We start from the raw sequence: 16,910 nt of genomic DNA on the forward strand, positions 1-16,910 counted from the left end.
CCTAGAGTATACACACATGTACTCACACAGCATATATTAACCTATATTGCTCAAGTATATATGCTATGTACAGTATACATCCATACAAACATAAAACACAGGTATTTATATATGTGTACAACAGAGACATACTAAGTATTTCTACGTAAACACTATACAGTTATATGGACATTTGCACACACTTGCACAGTAGAAAGGAATTTGCAGTCAAAATCTAATTGGGGTGGGGGAAAAAAGACAAAAACCTATGTTGTAACACACACAACATGAGAAAGGTTGAATTTTCTAAAAAACCAAGGCCTCAGAGAAACAAGGAGGATACGGGAGGGCTATGTTCTCCTTCCCTGCCCACCCCTCCTTGCAGGGCTGGAAACGCTTTTTGCATTTTGCTGTTTGGTGAATTTTTGTGCAACGGGAGGAACCGAGAGGGCACGGGAAGGGTCCCACCGCGTTAAGGTGATCCCTGATGAGCAGCAGCCATGGCCGGGTGAAACTCCAGAGCCGAGCAGGGACGCTCGGGGCAGTGCGGGTGGCTGACAGGGAACCCGCCTTCAGCCGTGCAGACGCCCAGCTGAAGGGACATGTTCCTCCTTTTATCCACACAGTGTTAAACAGCACAATGCCAGGGATGCTCAGAGACATTATCATCATAAGGCATTTAAAAAAACCAAGACCTTCAATTTTTCCCCACCTCAAAGGCCAGGTGCCAGGAGAGCGGGAGTTGCTGAGCAGCTTTAAGGGCTACTGCTTTGGGCTCATTAAGCACTGTGGTGTTATTACTTTTTTTTTTTTTTTTTTTTTTTTAACAAGGCCCCTACAGACCCCTTTCTGCCTTATCCAGTGAAGGTCTCACAAGCAACACTGCTGTGCAGCAAGTCTGTGCTGATCCTGACTGCATGCTGGACTGCCCTTCCCCAGGGCTCTGGTTCAAGGTTTAACCAATTCTGGCTAAATTTAGAGTATCTCAGTTCCCACTAGCAAAGCGACGTGTGGATGCTGAAAGCATCAAACTACCCCAATTTGTCTGAAACAATCTTCTTGGTTCTCAGGACTAAAACGAGAGAGGAAATAAAAAGGTGAAACCGAGGATGACAGAAGAGACAGAGTCTCCCTCAATGGCATTTTACACCTTGTGATTTTTTTAGGTTAACTTTCTCGTGCCAGGACAGCAACCTGCTTTTGTGAAGTTCTGAAACACACCAAAGACTTCTGCAGTTTTTACGAATTTAAGGCCAACTTCCTTGGAAAAAAAAAGTGAAAAATTTAAATTAAAAAATCAGCCTGTAAAATAGCCTGAGTGCAAAGTTTAAAAAAAAAAAAAAATTAAAACCTATTTTTTTTGCTTTCTCTTAAGGCTCAGTAAAGTTGTTGCTTGTTTCAAGTAATTCCTTACCGTACATGTCGCGGTCCTTAGAAAGCAGCACTAGCACATGGGGATGGGGAAAGTAGCTAAATAAATCATTTTTTAATGGTTGACAAAACCCAGGAGCACAACGAAGACCCTATCCTGGTCAAACTGTCCACGCACACAGGGAAAGCTCAGGCTCCACTCGGCCGAGCAGAAAGCCTGGCTGTCAACTCAGTAGCTGCACACCAACTAATGTGCTGGTATCCTCTCCAAAAAAATCCTGCATGGTCCTACAAACATCCCTATGTGCCATCCCAAGGAGAAACCATTCAATAATTTACATGGTGAAAAGCTACCGCCTGCCCTGCCACATTCTGCCAAGGACACTGTGCAGATTCACAGAAAACATCTCCGGGTGCTTTCAAATATTGCAGCGCACTGCCTGCACTTGCATCCTGACAGCATGCAGCCGGAGACCAAAGCATCTTTCCAAGCAAACATCCAGAGAGGCACGGTGCCACACCTGGAATAAACCTTTACTCCAGAAATCTGGAGTGACTGTAACACGTCATGGGGCAACTGTGAAAAGAAGGAACAGCAGAACACACCGTTCAGTAAGGTACTAAACACATGCTTAAGTGTTTCTCAGCAGGGATGCTTTAACTCAGGGCGTACAAAGGAATGTTACCCCCACTTTTTCCTGCGGATGCTCTGATTCCTGCTCTAGCTGCCACACAACATCCTGCTAATGAAAAATCAGAAAATCTGAAACTCAGTATCTGGGTCCAGCAGCACCAGAAATCACAAATGTTAAGCTCAACCCTCCAGTACCTTGAATGGAGAACAGTGAGCTTAAGCCAGTGTATGTGTTTGCATGTCCTACACACCAGTATAAACCATGCCCACAGCATGATCTCAGGTGCTTGCTTACTGCCTCCAGATTAATGCAAAACCCTGGCTCAAACCTCTTTAATAAAGACACAGCCTCAGCAAAACCATGCTAGAGGCTTGTCTTGGAAGCAAAGCTGGAAAGCCCACATTAAAACTGTCAAACCTGCAACTTCTTCATATCAAAAATGAAATGGGAAGAAGTCTAGAAATGCAAGAGATCCTTGGGCTCCTAACCGTAAAAGCAGAGTCCTCTGCAGGCAGCTTCTCCTCTTCACCACCCCTCCCTGCACGGTCACAGCACGGTGCAGATCACTGGTACCTACATCTGGGGTGGTGCCTGCTCTGCCAGCACCAGCCCCCGCCGGCCTCCACGGCGCTGGGAGCAGCCACGATGTGGAGGCAGGTGCCACCCTGGGCCTCGATGCCTGGCTCCCACTGGCCCACAGCTTTGGTGCAAGTCAGGAGCAACCACACTCCTGCTGCCCCACAGGAAAAGCCCACATCGCTTTCCCGTGACAGAACCAGAAAGACACGTCTCAGGTTTTATGCATTTTCAGCATCATTCTGCTTTCAAAATGCTGCCCACTGAACCCAGTGGAAAACCCCTGGGAGTCAAGACCCCAGCTATCAGCAATTTCCACCCTGGTGATGAAAGAGCTGATGAAAAACTGCAGGAGGGTCCCAGAAGGGCTTGGGCATCCTCCTGGCCCTGGTGGGAACAACCCGCTGCGGCTCTTGGCAGAGCAGCAGCAACCCAAGGACTCTGGACAATCCTTTGTGTCCCCATGAATGTTGTGTACAAAGTGGATGGAAAAAAGCCTGAGGAGACAGTAGAAAAGATGCCTCCTATCTCTTGCTGACCCTGGGGGACAAGGGCTTGGGGATGGCTCTGATGTGGGGGCAAGGGGACAGCAGTCACCCTGGAGCAGGGGACGCAGCAGGAGGACACAGGGGGCAGTGGAGGGTGATGAGAAAACTGAGCTAAAATGGCCAAGTTTCAATGCAGACAGAAGTCTTGGTGACACCACCTCCCGGGAGGTGGGCCAGAGCAATGCTCCCCTTGCCCAGGCTTCCTCAGAGCAGTCAGGCTTTGACTGCAGGGAGAAAGGGAAAAGGGAAAAATTCAAGCAACTGGGTATTTTCCCCTTTTCCAACACCAAACAGTTTTGTCAGGGGAAACAGAAGCCAATTCCCATCCTGTCTTAACACAGGCAATGACAGACAGTCCTCAGAAAGTCTGATGCGAGGAGACAAGCCAGCACTACGTGACGTCTTTTCTGTTTTAATTCCACATTTCATTTATGGTTTTCAGGGCTCTCTCTGAGCCGGCGGCCCACCCAGCCCAGCCGTGCCGCGCAGCTGCGGGCAGAGCGCCCGTGCGTGCGGCCGTCCCGCCGTGCGTCGGGGAGAGGTGGGTGTCCCCGGCAGCTCCTTCCACACGAAAACATGGGCAGGTTACACTTCGCCTTGGAGCTGAACATCAGGAAACTGTCTGAACTCCCCTTCCTCCTGCCCCTCATTCATAAATTTAATAAAATAACAATAATAATTATAATTAAAACAAAGGCTTATTGGAGCTGTTTCTGCTCAACTTTCCACAGTCTCTTTTCATGTCACTCTCTGGAATCAGATTTTTCAAGAAATACTGTGAGAAAAAAAGAATAATAATAATAATAATTATAATAATAATAATAATAATTATAATAATAAAAAGCATCTGGAACCAGCTCAGAAGATTTCTAATGCTTTTCAGCTTGACTGACTTGGAGTGCATTGACCACACCATTTATATTTTCTTCAGGTACCTGCAAGAAAAGAAAAACAAAGGTCATGCTCTAGCAGAAGCCTGGCAGGGACGACAAGGAGAGGAGAGGCAGGAGACGAAGCCAGAACAGTTCCAAGGAGCCAGGTACTTTGCTGTTGGCCACCTGAACTCCACTGAGAAAGCACTCCCATCTACAAGAGACACCCTCTGATCAAAAGTGTTAACCCACGGTACTCCTAGGAGCAAATATTGTGAGATCTGGCTGGTTTGCTGTCTGTATGGTGGGTGCTGGTGGGGAAGCAACAAGGTGAGGTCTTCCTTTCCTTCTCCGCTTCCTCTCCCCTCCTTTCCCTTCCTTTTGTTGGTAAAGCCTTTGTACACCAGGAGCTCTCTCACACAGTGCCTGTGCTGATGGATTTATGTGGCCGCGTAAGGGCTCCATGAGGCTCTCTGGAGCATCCTACAGGTTTGGGAACTGTAGGTGTGTGGGTGGGGAGACCATGTTGGGTGACAGGGGAACATGTCCGTCAGAAAAAGAGGAGAACTGCCAGTCTGCTTTTGATAGGGGTCCCAGATGGTGCAGTACCTGAGCTTTCTTATCCAGTCTTGTGATGAGACTTAACCACAGAAGTTCATATACCAAATTATTACTGGGTGTCTTTTCACACTTATTGCAAGAAAAACCCCTTGTAACAGAAGATACAAAAGATCTCAGAGCAACTGTCATTGGTAGAAAAGAGTATCACAAGTGAAGTTACATCAGACAGAAAAGAGGCGTCTGACCATTACATAAACTCAAAGATGACACTCAGGGGACAGGCAGCTAACAGCTCTTGGAAAATGGAAAAGAGACTGAGGGAAAAATAAATTATCTGCGAGCTGCTGCAAGAAGCCAAAATAATTCACATTAAGTTGAAGAAGGGACTGTCTCTTCTGCCAGGTATTTGAGTCCTTGGCCAGGAGTACAATACCTGGATTCACTGGACACCCTCCAGAGCTCAGACAGTGGAAATACAACTGGACGGTGATTTTCTGCAAGGCTTTTAACAAAACTGAGGAAAAAACCTCACGAGAAATAACAAGAAAAATGTTCAATTTTCCAGTGGGAAGATGGAATAGGCGCAGCTAACTCTGATGATGTGTGAACAAAAGCCAGCTGCAAAATGAAGAAAATCACCTTAAAACAACCATACAGACAATTCTTCTGGGTTAGGAAGAAAACCCCAGCAAAGCTCCACCACAGGTAACAGGACTTTGAGACAGGACTCTCCACTGCCTCATCATTTTCCCAGTATATTGAGCACTGCCATGGAAGAAGCCATATGACTCTGCCTCTCCAGAAGATAATGAGAAAAGACGTAGGAATCAATTCTGCAAAACACATTTCCTCAGGCAGCCCCAGCGGATGATCAGCACGTCCCTCCATATGCTCCTTCCGTGCAGTACAGAAGCAGGAGGAAGCAGAACGGGCCAGTTCTGGCCAACTGGCTTTGACCTGCATGGACCCACCTCCCCACTTAAACACAATGGGCACTGCAAAATGCTTGACCCCCTTAACGTCAAGGAAATGGTATTAATCATACCACAAATGTTTGGGCTGGATTTTCTCCAGGATGGATGTGCGAACAGTTTTGATTTGTAGGACACATACTAGTTTGCCACCAGTGGAGAAGTCCTACCCCCCTCTGCCCCTTCAAAAAGATCCACATCCCAGGGCAGCTGGAGCAAGATGTTCACTTGTCAGCTAGAGGGCAGAGCAAAGCATCTACCATGAAGGGAAAAGGGAAGCTCCAAAGTACGTTCCAGACATAGCTTCAGCCTCATTAGATGCAAAGTGCTGGTGAAGAAGAACAAGACACCTCTGAGCATGAGGCAGCAAGAGCAGAGCAACTGGAAAAGGGACTCCTCTCACTTGCTCTCTCTAGAGGGAGCTGGAAACAGTAGCTCTCTCCAGCCTGACCTTATTCCCCCAGGTGACACACCAGAGACCTGGAGGTTCCTGTCAGCGTTGTCTCCCAAAGGGATTTCTTCCCAAGCAGAGCTCCTGATTTCCAGGACAAACCTCTAGAGCAACAGCACTGCCGAACACCTGAGTATCAACACTCAGGTCAAATAAAAAAATTAAGCAATAAAAAACCACCTTAAGATGCACAGGAGAAAAATAATCAGGTCAAAGGGAGCAACAAGCTTTTATAATGCTCTTTGCTTTGTTGAAAACAAGTACTGAACAACGTTAAATAAAGAAACGGAGGATGCAGAGAAAGAATTCAAGACGCACTTAGACCTTGACAAATGTCACTATTAAGTCAAGGTGTCTGGGTAGCAAAGTTAGGGAAAACATGACAAATCTAAGTCAGGGTCTTGGCCAACAAAACCAACTTAGAGCCAGCAAGCACACAGCCCAACCACCACACCCGGAGCAAAGTCATGCAAAGGAGAGCTTGAAATGCACCTTCCTCATGGCGGAAGGATTCGATAGCTAGAATAGCACTGTCCGGGCTTTTTAAACCGTACAAAAAGAAAACAGCAAATAGCAAGGAAAATGCTAAAATTCTGATTTGAGTAAGGAAGATCTGCAGACCTTAGTGCACGGCCCAAATAATACCCTGCCAGCTGCTCGGAGGCAGGCAGGGATCTGCTGGGCTCAGACACAGCAGGATGAGACACTTTCGAAACGCGGAGCTGCCCGCAGCGTCAACAATTGTATGGCACAAGTTTTAAGTGAAATATCTATTTTAACGGACAGGGCTTAGCTCTCCAGATATTACTTGACAACTAGAAGCACTCTGCACCTTGTGCTCTGCACAAAAAGCAAGCACCTGGGGCCCTAACAACAGGTAGGAATGTGAGGCAAAGCTAACAGCATTGATTTTAAAATGGTGTTTTATTAGCTTATCTTATCAGCACAGTTAATATTCAAGAAAATAAAACAAACACATATAACACTTTGACCTTTGCTATCTGGAATAATATTTACTTTTACTCTTTACACACATGACCTATAGGCTGCAAATGGTTCACACCAACTGCGAAAAACCAAAGTCATTAGCTGAAAAAATCCCACCTTGAACTCATTGCAGCTTTTACAGGTCAAAAGTAGGGCCTGAGCAGTGAATTTGCAGCAATGGAAGGAGAAGTATAATGCAATAAAGGACAACAGTTAAGAAAAAAACCCCAAAAAGCACAAAGCAGATGAGTTTTGTTAGCACATGGGTTAATGACTCCCTCTCTCGGGACTTGGTGAATGGGCTCCAAGTCAAATGCCATCCTGTTTGGGGCTACAGGCAGAGCAGTTTTCCCTTTCCAGGGCAATTCCTCATTTTAAGGGTGTCCTATACAGCCAAAGGAAGAGCAGAGGTAGGCCTAGAAAATAAAATATCCACCACTATAAAAAAAGAGAACCCTGAACGAATGGCAAAACCCTCACACTGACAATTGTGCTGCAAGTGCTTATGGCACTCCTGAGAACAAACACGGCAACACCCTTCTCTGCTTCAAAGTCACCTTCCCTTGTTGTACTGGCAGCTATTGCTATTTTATCAAAGGCCTACACCATGAGGAGGGTGATGCAGGGACAGCAGAGCTAATCAGGAATCAAAGATGGGTCTCGAAACGCAAACATTAGGGCCATACAGGTACCAAGGAAAGACGGCAGGGGTCTGCTATTGGGAGACTCTCCAAAACATTTCCCACACACAGAGGCACCTTCCTGAGAGTCTGGAGCCTCCAACTAAGTTTGCAAAAAACCAGAGAGGGTTTGTGGCTGTTTCTAATAGAAGATAGTGATGCGGTGGAAGAGACTGTTCGGGGAGGTCGTGACGTTGCCATCACTGTAGATCTTTAAGGACTGACACCAGCCTTTTGCAAGAATGACACTCTCTAACACAGCTTTGCCTTGGGGGTAGGGCTGGGCTTGGTTCAGGAGCCTCTGGCCCAGGGCAGTGACAGCCAGGAGCCTGGAGAGAGGTATCTGCTGGGCTGTCAGAGCAAAGGCACTCCCACGATCTCTCCAGATGGGAAATGATGTTCTGATCATGAGTCTTCTCCCAGGGAAAAGATCTCCCCTATTCTAAAAAAGCTGTCTTGATACTCACCAATGCGTGATCAAACTTAAAAGTACTGATGTAGTAGGCTGGGATGTCAGCTGCGGCCAAAGGCTCAGAAATCTGAGCAACAATTCCACATTCATCTGTGGGGGAGATAAAAAAAATCAATCACTGTCTGAACAGCATCTGTCAATCTCACAGAACTCTTGGGTCTCAACAGCTCTGCACCTATACAGGGAGAAGTTAGTCTTCACAAACTCCAACCAGAAGAGATCTCTGTAGTAAAATGTGTTCCTTCTCACAGAATTAGACTCTTTGGGCCACCCTGATACACTGCACATTCGATTTTATTGCCTTTTGTTATAGAAAAATGTAAAACCCCAAAAGGCAGAAAATGTTAAACTGAACTGATTTTCAGAGGTCCAAAGAAAGGCAATTGATGACGTTCAGGAAAGAAGCACCAAAACCAATCTCATATGCCCTTAACCTCTATTTTTCTCTTTAGTTGTTGCTATTAAACACTGTGCCGTGCATCTCTGAGAGAGGAGATGCTGACCTGCTAGCTGGCCTGGCCATCTGGTCCCCAGACCACAGACTACCACAGCCCCTGAGACAGGATTTCACACCAATTTAAATGGTTCACCTGTCCTGTTCATTGCAGATCAATAGTGTGTTGTTTCCAGATGAAATCTGAGTTTCACTGATCCGAACTGAACATTTCAAATTGAATGTAAGATAACATATTTAAACACTGCATATTTAGGGGACTGGTTAGTGTCCTGATGTCCCATCAATGACATATCCCATGCCTGTTATGTGCATAAAGAGAAGGTGCATGAAAATTTCCTTCTTGTTACTTTTGGTTGTCTGGTGTAGAAGTTGCAATTAAATATAAAAATCAGCCAAACATTTTTCAGAAATGTTCTTTGAAGCCTTTATCTTGTAACTGTTTCAGAGACCATGGGAAGGAGCCCCAGTGTTTTCTGAAGATTTGGCCTTTGATGCAGTATTCAGACTGGACCCCTTAAAATTACAGGGGACATAAAAATAACAAGAACGCTTCTGCAGATGTGAAGCATTTGCTCGGTGCTACTTAGGTCCAATATTCTTTTGCATAGAGAAAACGTTTGCAGCACTGGATGTGAAACAGGTCTATGAAAAGGACTCTCACTGGGACTGCTATAAATCTATACTAAATCTATCAGAGCCACAGAGTGCCCAAGGACTGCACTGCAGTATGACAGTGCCTTCTGACCACTGATTCCAGTAATCTCCAGTGCATTCCCATGCCATCTTTTTGTCCACTTTTTCTCTTTAAACAGAGACCCAGCTGTAGCTACCTCCAAAGTCCAGCAAATTAATGCAATTTAGATGGAGCTGTCAAGCACGTAGCACTTTCAAAAGTATATTTAGAAGTCTGACTTATTAGGAAGGAGTCACTCCTCCTGTTTGAAAGGCTCAGCTTCCAAAGTCATGTTAAGCTGCTCTCTCTTAAAAAGCCTCAGCCTCAGATGGATTTTTCCATCGTCCTTGAAGTCCCCGAGGCGACTGACTACCTGTGCACCAACTGATCCCCCAAATGTTTACTTACCGAAGCCAAGAGGCTGCCCACCAATCCGCACCATCTTCCAGAGTTCGCCAGATGCACTTGTAAACAACAAATTATTAGGAAATCTGTAAAAGAAAAGGAACACCAAACGTGGCAATTAAAACACAGCAGTGTGTCAGATTCTGCCTGCAGGGATGCTGCTGTTCCTGTATCCCTGTGCTGCTCGAAGCCAACAATAGTGGCACCAGCTCGGTGAAACAGAGAAAACCCAAGGCAAGCAGGACAGATGCACCTGCCTGCCCCTCCAGATGTCCTGTGGTGAATCAGCATCTGATGCTGGAAGTGCACAGGCATCCAGAGAGACATGAACAAGACTTCTAAGAAACAGGCCATGGCCCAGCTTTACAAACGCCCAGACTGTTAATCTGAAGGCTTGATTCAAGCCAATTAGAAACACCTAGGGACAGAATATTCTTCCATGCCTACTCTCTTAGGAATGTGAACAGTGACCACTGGTCTGAGCATCATCAGTCCTTTTTTCCATACCGTCCCTGGAGGCCCCCGGGATCGCTGCAGAGATCCCCATTTCTTAGCAGGGGAAAGAAGACCAGTGCCTGAGAGACATGCCCAAGGTCAAGCAGGCAGTCTGTGGCAGAGGAGGAATTGGCTGCTGCTGTTCCCCAAGCAACACGCTGCTGCTCCAACCCTCCAGCCTCTCTTGAAGGCAGACAGAGGTTTACTCCAATTAAAGTTGAAAAAACTTTCAAGAGGACAATTAATAGTTTGCAAAACAAGACCTTAGGGCAGGCAAGAATCAAAACCAAACACTGCACTATGTGTCAAAAGCAAATCTATGCATTGCACCTCAGTGCAGCATCCTGCCTAGCCTCAACACCTCAGAGGCTTCTGTGACATAAAGCTGCAGAAGTACATACACACACACACAAACAGGTTGATATTTGCTCCCTAGCTGACTTTCTCCTTGCCAGACAAACGAGTCATGGGCTCCTGCTGCACAGGGATGACTCAGTACATTATCATCACAATGAGACTCTGCACTGAGCCCAGCCATGTGTAAAAGCAAAGCGGGAGGACAGCATCACTGACATCCCCACCCTGCTTTTGGTATTGAGCAGTAAAACTTCAGCCACGTACATCAGGCTTTTTGGGGTTTGCTCTTAACAGCACAACTAATGAACAATGAAATAAAATGTCAAAATCACTTTGCCCCAGTGTTCCTCTTTCAGAAGTGAGAGAACCCTACATTGCATCGGCTTGTGATTTCACTGAGGGCTTGGACAGACAAGTCCAAGATTCAGCAGCTGGAACTAACATGCCAGACTTCTCTCAGAAGGCATGATAGGCACATGACACCCATGCAAAGAGGCTCCCAAGAATTAACTTGGAGGAGCTTAAGTGGCTTCTTGCTCCTTTGAAAACATCCCAGGTGCTTTTTTGGGGTCCAGGAGACCCTAAGATCAAAGCTCACCTCTGCTGTGTCTGGACATCCATGACCAAGGAGATGTAACCCTCAATGAGAGAAAAGGAGAAAAAGCGAATATGTCCCGAGTCTTCGTTGCCCACCACCGAGTCTTTTACTCTGAAGAAACAGAAAAGAACAGCATCAACTGTGGCAAGAAGAGCAAAGGCAGGCTTTTAAAGCAGAATATAGTTAGTGAAGCCAGAAATGTTCATACACTGACTTAGGGAAGTGACATTGAGTCCTGTCACACTACACTGCTTTTATTTTTAATTTTGCAGGGGAAAAAATGACAGTCCCCACATTTGACAGAACTCTTCCATCCCTGCCCCAAGGTTCTCTCGCAGGAGGCTGTGGGCCAGGAGCCACAGGCACGAACAGGGAGCAGCACAGCCAGCTGTACATCCTCCAGCCACTGGTGGATGTGCACTCTTATCAATCACATTGCCACTCTTAGCTTAAATCTGAGAAGGCTCAGCTTTCCAAAGCCAGTGGATGTCTTTGGGTACCCTTAATCTCCTCACTTGGTTTCCCCCTGTCAGGAGAACCCTCTTGAGCCTGTAACACCTCCCTCCCTAAGCACAGAGCACCGCAGCAGCATAAGGCCACAGCAGATCCCTGGGCATCCCAGAGGAGCAATGTGAATTCGTCAGGCGGCCACACCTCCCCCGGGAGCCTGTCTCCCTGCCGGGACCTACCCATTGGAGTAAAACATGACATCCATTAGGAGTGTAGCAACAGTGGGAAGGGTATCTGGATCCAGGCTGGTGACGCAGAACATATTACTCGGACTGGAAAGGGGATGAATGACAGGCCTCTGAACTGAAAGAGACACACACAGACACACAAAACTATAAAGCCACGTCTGCAGCAGGTTCATGTCCCACCAGACGTGTTATTCACGCACCAGCAGTGGCTGCAGAGAAAACTGACAGTGTTTGTAAGGAAGTTCCTCACTGCTGAAGCCCTCTGGCTCTCAGTACAGGGACTCAGGAGCCTGGGGATACCTGCCCCTGCGGTGTTCATCCCGAGGGACAGGGTGAGATTATCCTGAGTCCCCTGCCCTGCACAGGGCACAGGTCAGCTCTCTGCTTGTAGGGGCTTTCAGGCCATCGAGTGCATCCACATGAGACAAGGGGCAAGCTAAAGGAGGTGCCAACACAAATGGAAAAGTAGAAATAAATTCAGGCTTCCACTATTTGAAAGGCAGGGCTATGGGAGGCATTTCTCCAGCTGTGATTGCTGGCAGTACAGACTCTTTTCCCTCTGTTCTGGGGGCTATTTTGCTATAATATCTACAAAAATTAAAAACCAGCAGCCATGCAGTAGCTCGGCAAGCACGTTGCAGCCAGTGGCTGAGCAGCAGTCAGTATTTAGGCATGCAACTATTAAACGGAGCAACACAGCAAACTGCATACCTGTGCGTAACCAACATGTTTCACTGTGCCCTTCCTTCACGCTTTTTGTATAAGGCTCATTTTCTTAAACAAGGTGACTTACAGCTATCAAGAGACAAGGCTGAGTGGCACTTCATAACAAGGATCCCTGCTTTGTTTGGTTATGGGCACAAAATTGCTCACAGGTGTGTGGGCAAACACATACATTTAAGTAGTTCCTTTTCCTGATTATGCCCTTTGCTTGTTCCTCTAGACTGGAAACATCCTGAGGTTCTGTACAACCCTGGACTCATTGTGGCCTTGATCCTGACTGGTACTGAAGTGTGAAAGCTGAACAAAAATATTCTCTGTGCATCAATCACTGCAATACTTAAACAAGCTTTTATATAAGCCATTTTATTTTATATAAGCCATTTTCCTTCGAAATGTTTAAACATGGAAATATGGGCTACAGACAATGTTATTTTTGCAACCAAAATGAACTGTACTTTAACCTTCTGTCCTACAAAAGGCATGTCTCCTCTGGAGATGTGAAACCAGCATTAAAAGGCTCAAATTCAGCAAAGCTCATCAGCGCCGCTCAGAAAGTTAAGCACCTGCTCAAATCCTTGGTTGAACTGGGATAGACTCAGGCACATGTTAAGATTATTATCTTACAAGAGGATAAACATTCACCAAAATGTTGAAGGAAGGTAGGAGGCAGAATTTCACCCCCATGTGTCATGGAGACCAACTCCCTGGCAAGCTGAGCCCACACTGGTCCTTACCTAGTTTTGGTTTGACAAATCCATTCGTTATCCCAAGGTCATCGGCAGCCACTGTCTCCCCATTCACTACTCTGAGGATGGTGAACTCAGCAGCCAGCGTGTGCATCACAAAGGGCAGGTCTCGCTCACGTACCTGAAGTTGACAACAGGATTAGCTCGTGATGGCATGAACCAGAAGTGAGAATACACTGCAGTGGAGGTTACATACTCTCAGGGCACAGAAAAGTGGACACATCACTCCTGCTTGAGCCAGCAGGTGTGTGAGGGTAATCACCATCTGGATCTGCATCCAGAGAAGCACATTTAAAGGTATTACTGCAAATATCAATAGGATTAAGCACCACAGTGCTTGTAAGACTGGGAAGAGTGTGGAGACTTCTAAGAGGGAGGTTTCACCTCTTCTCCAGCATCCCTTCAAGTACTCAGCACTGCCTGTTCTTCAGCCCTGTTTCCTAAGGAAATAAAGCTTATGTGGTCGCGCCCTATGTGCATGCACACACGTGTGTGAAACAGAAACACAGTCTGTCTGTCTATCCCCAAAACAACTTCGGAGCCTCTATGGACACCCTCAGCCAAGCAGAGAGCAGATACTGTGTTCCTCTAACTCTCAGAAAACCAGTGTTTGAGTGATGGTGGGAAATGCTGCCTGCGCCTCCATTAAGGGAGAGACTGCAGTGTGGGCTCAGTGATTTCATTAGACACCAGATAACCCATACCAACAAATGCCTCATCCCATGGAAAAAGCTTCTAAGAGAGACTAACTACAAGGCACAGAGCTCTGGGAAAAGTGGACTTCGGTACTTCTGCTGCTCCTTGAACAATTTGTTCCTCGAAATGTCATTCAAACTGCCCAACTGAATTTTTATCTGGTGCCTGGTCCTCCCACGTCCTCTTACCAGGATGAAGTCCGTCTGATAGGTGGAAAGCATGAACACTGAGATGTTTTGGTCAGCTAGTGGTGCTATTACTGATTTTGCAATTTTGGTCACTCCGATGGGCTGGGAGCCGGAGAAGCCACCTCCACCAGACACAACATTGAGGGCAAGCCATGTTGCATCAGCCACACTCAAGTGTTCCGAGGAAGGGAGCTCTGCAGAGAGACAGAGGGGGAGGACAGAGGTTTCAGAGGCAGAATGAGCCAGGTCCATCATCTGGTCCATATGTGGCTAGCACAGACCTCAGTGCAAGGAATGAGATATGCCCACTTATCCAGCCAACCTCTGGGGCTTCCCATGCTGCTCCACAGGTTGGCACTGTGCTGCTTTGTAGATACACCAATTGCCCCAACTTCCACAGCAAGATTCATACAGATTGTCAAGGACAACACAGGGAACTACATGAGCCTCAGCGATTCGCTCGAATGCCAGTGACCAGCACTGCTCACTTCCCCACATGGAAACAGCCTGAGGTCTTTGACTTAACTCGAATCTCTCCTATGACACAATTTCTCCAAATACTTTACTTGAGCTTTTCTGGTCTCTTTTGTTTTTTCTGCTCTAAACCCCATTTTTTTTCTCCTGGACTTGAGATGGAGGTTGACAGAGCAGCCTGAGCACTAGCCCCAGACTCTGGAGATGCAGAGCAGGTACCCTGTGCATCTGTGGGCTGCTGCCTTCATCTCTAAGGTAGAAGACAAGAGCCACACAGCTCTGTAAGGGATGGATGGCGTAACGTACACACCAGGGATTACAACGTGATCACACACTATGATAATGGAAATATTTTTAAGAATAACCCCAGATTCATTCCATTTGCTTGAAGCCTGTTGCTGCTAAGTAGTTAAAAATCTGTAGTTAAACCATTTAATACAAATTATTAACTGTTTTAAAGAAACCTTAATGTATTAACAGCCTGTAAAACCAGACACAGAGTCTGGAATGAAGGCATACACTTCTCTTAGGATTCTCTGCACTTTGGATTTTTGTTAAGCAAATTATAGAAACAAACAGTTCAGATCCAGATTTACAAACGCATAATCCCAGTTAAACCTACCTGCCATAAAACACCTGACCTCAGATTCAGATCCAGCCAGCAAGGGCACAGTGGAGGTGCCAGCAGAAACCTACACACTTTGCTCAGAGGCTAGACACCGCCCATCAGTCCAAAAGCCTAAATCCCAGTACGGCTGCTCTTGCAGTCAGTGCCCCGGCACTGTAGGCAAGTCACTTCAATGTCTCCATACCCACGTTTTCTACTCTGTCCACCCACTCCTGGCGTCTCCACTCAGTACCCTTTCCTTCTCCTTCAGCAAGACCTCTGGGAGCTGTTTCTGTACAGCTCCAGACACCATGTAATAAATCCATAACCTCACACCCCCCGAATCCCCAGGCACCACTGCTGTGAGACGACAACAGTGCTGAAAACCCAAAATGAACTGAATAACAAATACTGTTCATTTTGCTCTCCTCAATAACCTCAATTGTGTGTGGCATAAAAATAACCCTGAGCAAACACACTGCAAACAGTGGGGACACTGAGGGTTCTGCTGCTGCATTTTGATGTTTAGCTTCATAGGCCAATGTTTCTTTTTTACTGAATAATCAGAGCTTACATGGAATGAAAACTAGACACTAGGGAGAGTGGGTAAGTTTGTGCATTAATCAACAGCATGTTACCTCAGAGAGGCCAGTGCAAGTTGCTTGCAGAAAATTATTGCAGCAAAATACCATTTTCTGATTAGCCCTCTGCATCAGAAAAGCACCCCCAAAACAAAGCTTACTGCATCAATTGGCATGGAGAAGCTAGGGTTCAAAACAACTGCTGCTGATCTAATAAGCAGCTGACGTCTTTTTTTCCTTTATTCCCACTTCTGCTCCTTGCCTGTGAAATAAATAAGAAGAAGAAGGGAAAAAATATAACGTGTTCCTTCTTTGGACATGTATTTGCTCCCTGGCAGCACGGAGCAGGCAGGCACAGGCGAGGCCACCTGCACGTCATCGGTATTTACACTTCCATTTCCCGCATCCCAAAGCCATTAAAGCAGCCAGGCAACTAAATCACAGAAAGGTCAAGTGACACCTTTCCTCCCTGCAAACTCATCCCCAAAAGCCTCTGGCAGCGCGGCTGCCCCAGTAACCGCGCCAGCTGCGCAGGGTGCAGGGGCAGCTCCATGTGCGCCGGGGCCCTGCACCCACCGACCTGTCCCACCCCCAGCGAGCACCTCCCAATGCACCCGACTCCAGGAACGACTCGGTGCCAGCACGAGAACTCATTTCCCTCTCTATAAACAGCGTAGATGATACCTCTGCTTTGTGCGGGTGATGTGGGCCTGGCTGCAGTTCATTAAATACCAGTTTCAATACTATTTTGGGTCAGGGATGTGATGGAAGATGCAGTATTTCACGGTGGACAGAGGCATTATCACATTTCACTCCAGCAGCAGCAGTGTTGGAGGAGCTGCCCCTGGAAGACCTCATCAACCTCTTCCTCAGGGAGCAGGAAGGCTGATTTGCCCACTGCATTTGTAATTACTGCTAAGTGTTGATCAGGTATGGGTTTTGTATTTAACAGGCCCTATGAAGTGTGACAGAGGCCACTGCATTTGCTTAAGTAACCTGCTTCTCATAATTCAGTTAACTTTGCCAAAAATATATAGAAAGTGACTGAAATATCAATTTTGGACACTGTTTCCACCAGGCAGCCAGATGGAAAAGTACAGCCCAAATTT

The 16,910-nt window shown here is 46.6% G+C and overlaps 1 protein-coding gene across 1 annotated transcript in view; it reads right to left on the reverse strand.

Moving 5' to 3' along the window:
- Positions 1-3,503: 3,503 nt before the first annotated feature.
- Positions 3,504-16,910, reverse strand: part of CASTOR2 (cytosolic arginine sensor for mTORC1 subunit 2) — a 122,447-nt gene continuing 109,040 nt past the window's right edge. Inside the window, exons 3-9 of the mRNA XM_074923153.1 lie at positions 14,140-14,333; positions 13,244-13,376; positions 11,778-11,901; positions 11,089-11,199; positions 9,642-9,724; positions 8,099-8,193; positions 3,504-4,044 (exon numbers count right to left, since the gene is read on the reverse strand). Coding sequence (XP_074779254.1) covers positions 3,979-4,044; positions 8,099-8,193; positions 9,642-9,724; positions 11,089-11,199; positions 11,778-11,901; positions 13,244-13,376; positions 14,140-14,333 — 806 coding nt within the window. The 3' untranslated portion in view covers positions 3,504-3,978. The remainder of the gene's footprint in view (positions 4,045-8,098; positions 8,194-9,641; positions 9,725-11,088; positions 11,200-11,777; positions 11,902-13,243; positions 13,377-14,139; positions 14,334-16,910) is intronic.

This window comes from Athene noctua, chromosome 19 (assembly GCF_965140245.1).
Source record: "Athene noctua chromosome 19, bAthNoc1.hap1.1, whole genome shotgun sequence".
In the NCBI taxonomy this organism is placed as follows: Eukaryota; Metazoa; Chordata; class Aves; order Strigiformes; family Strigidae; genus Athene; species Athene noctua.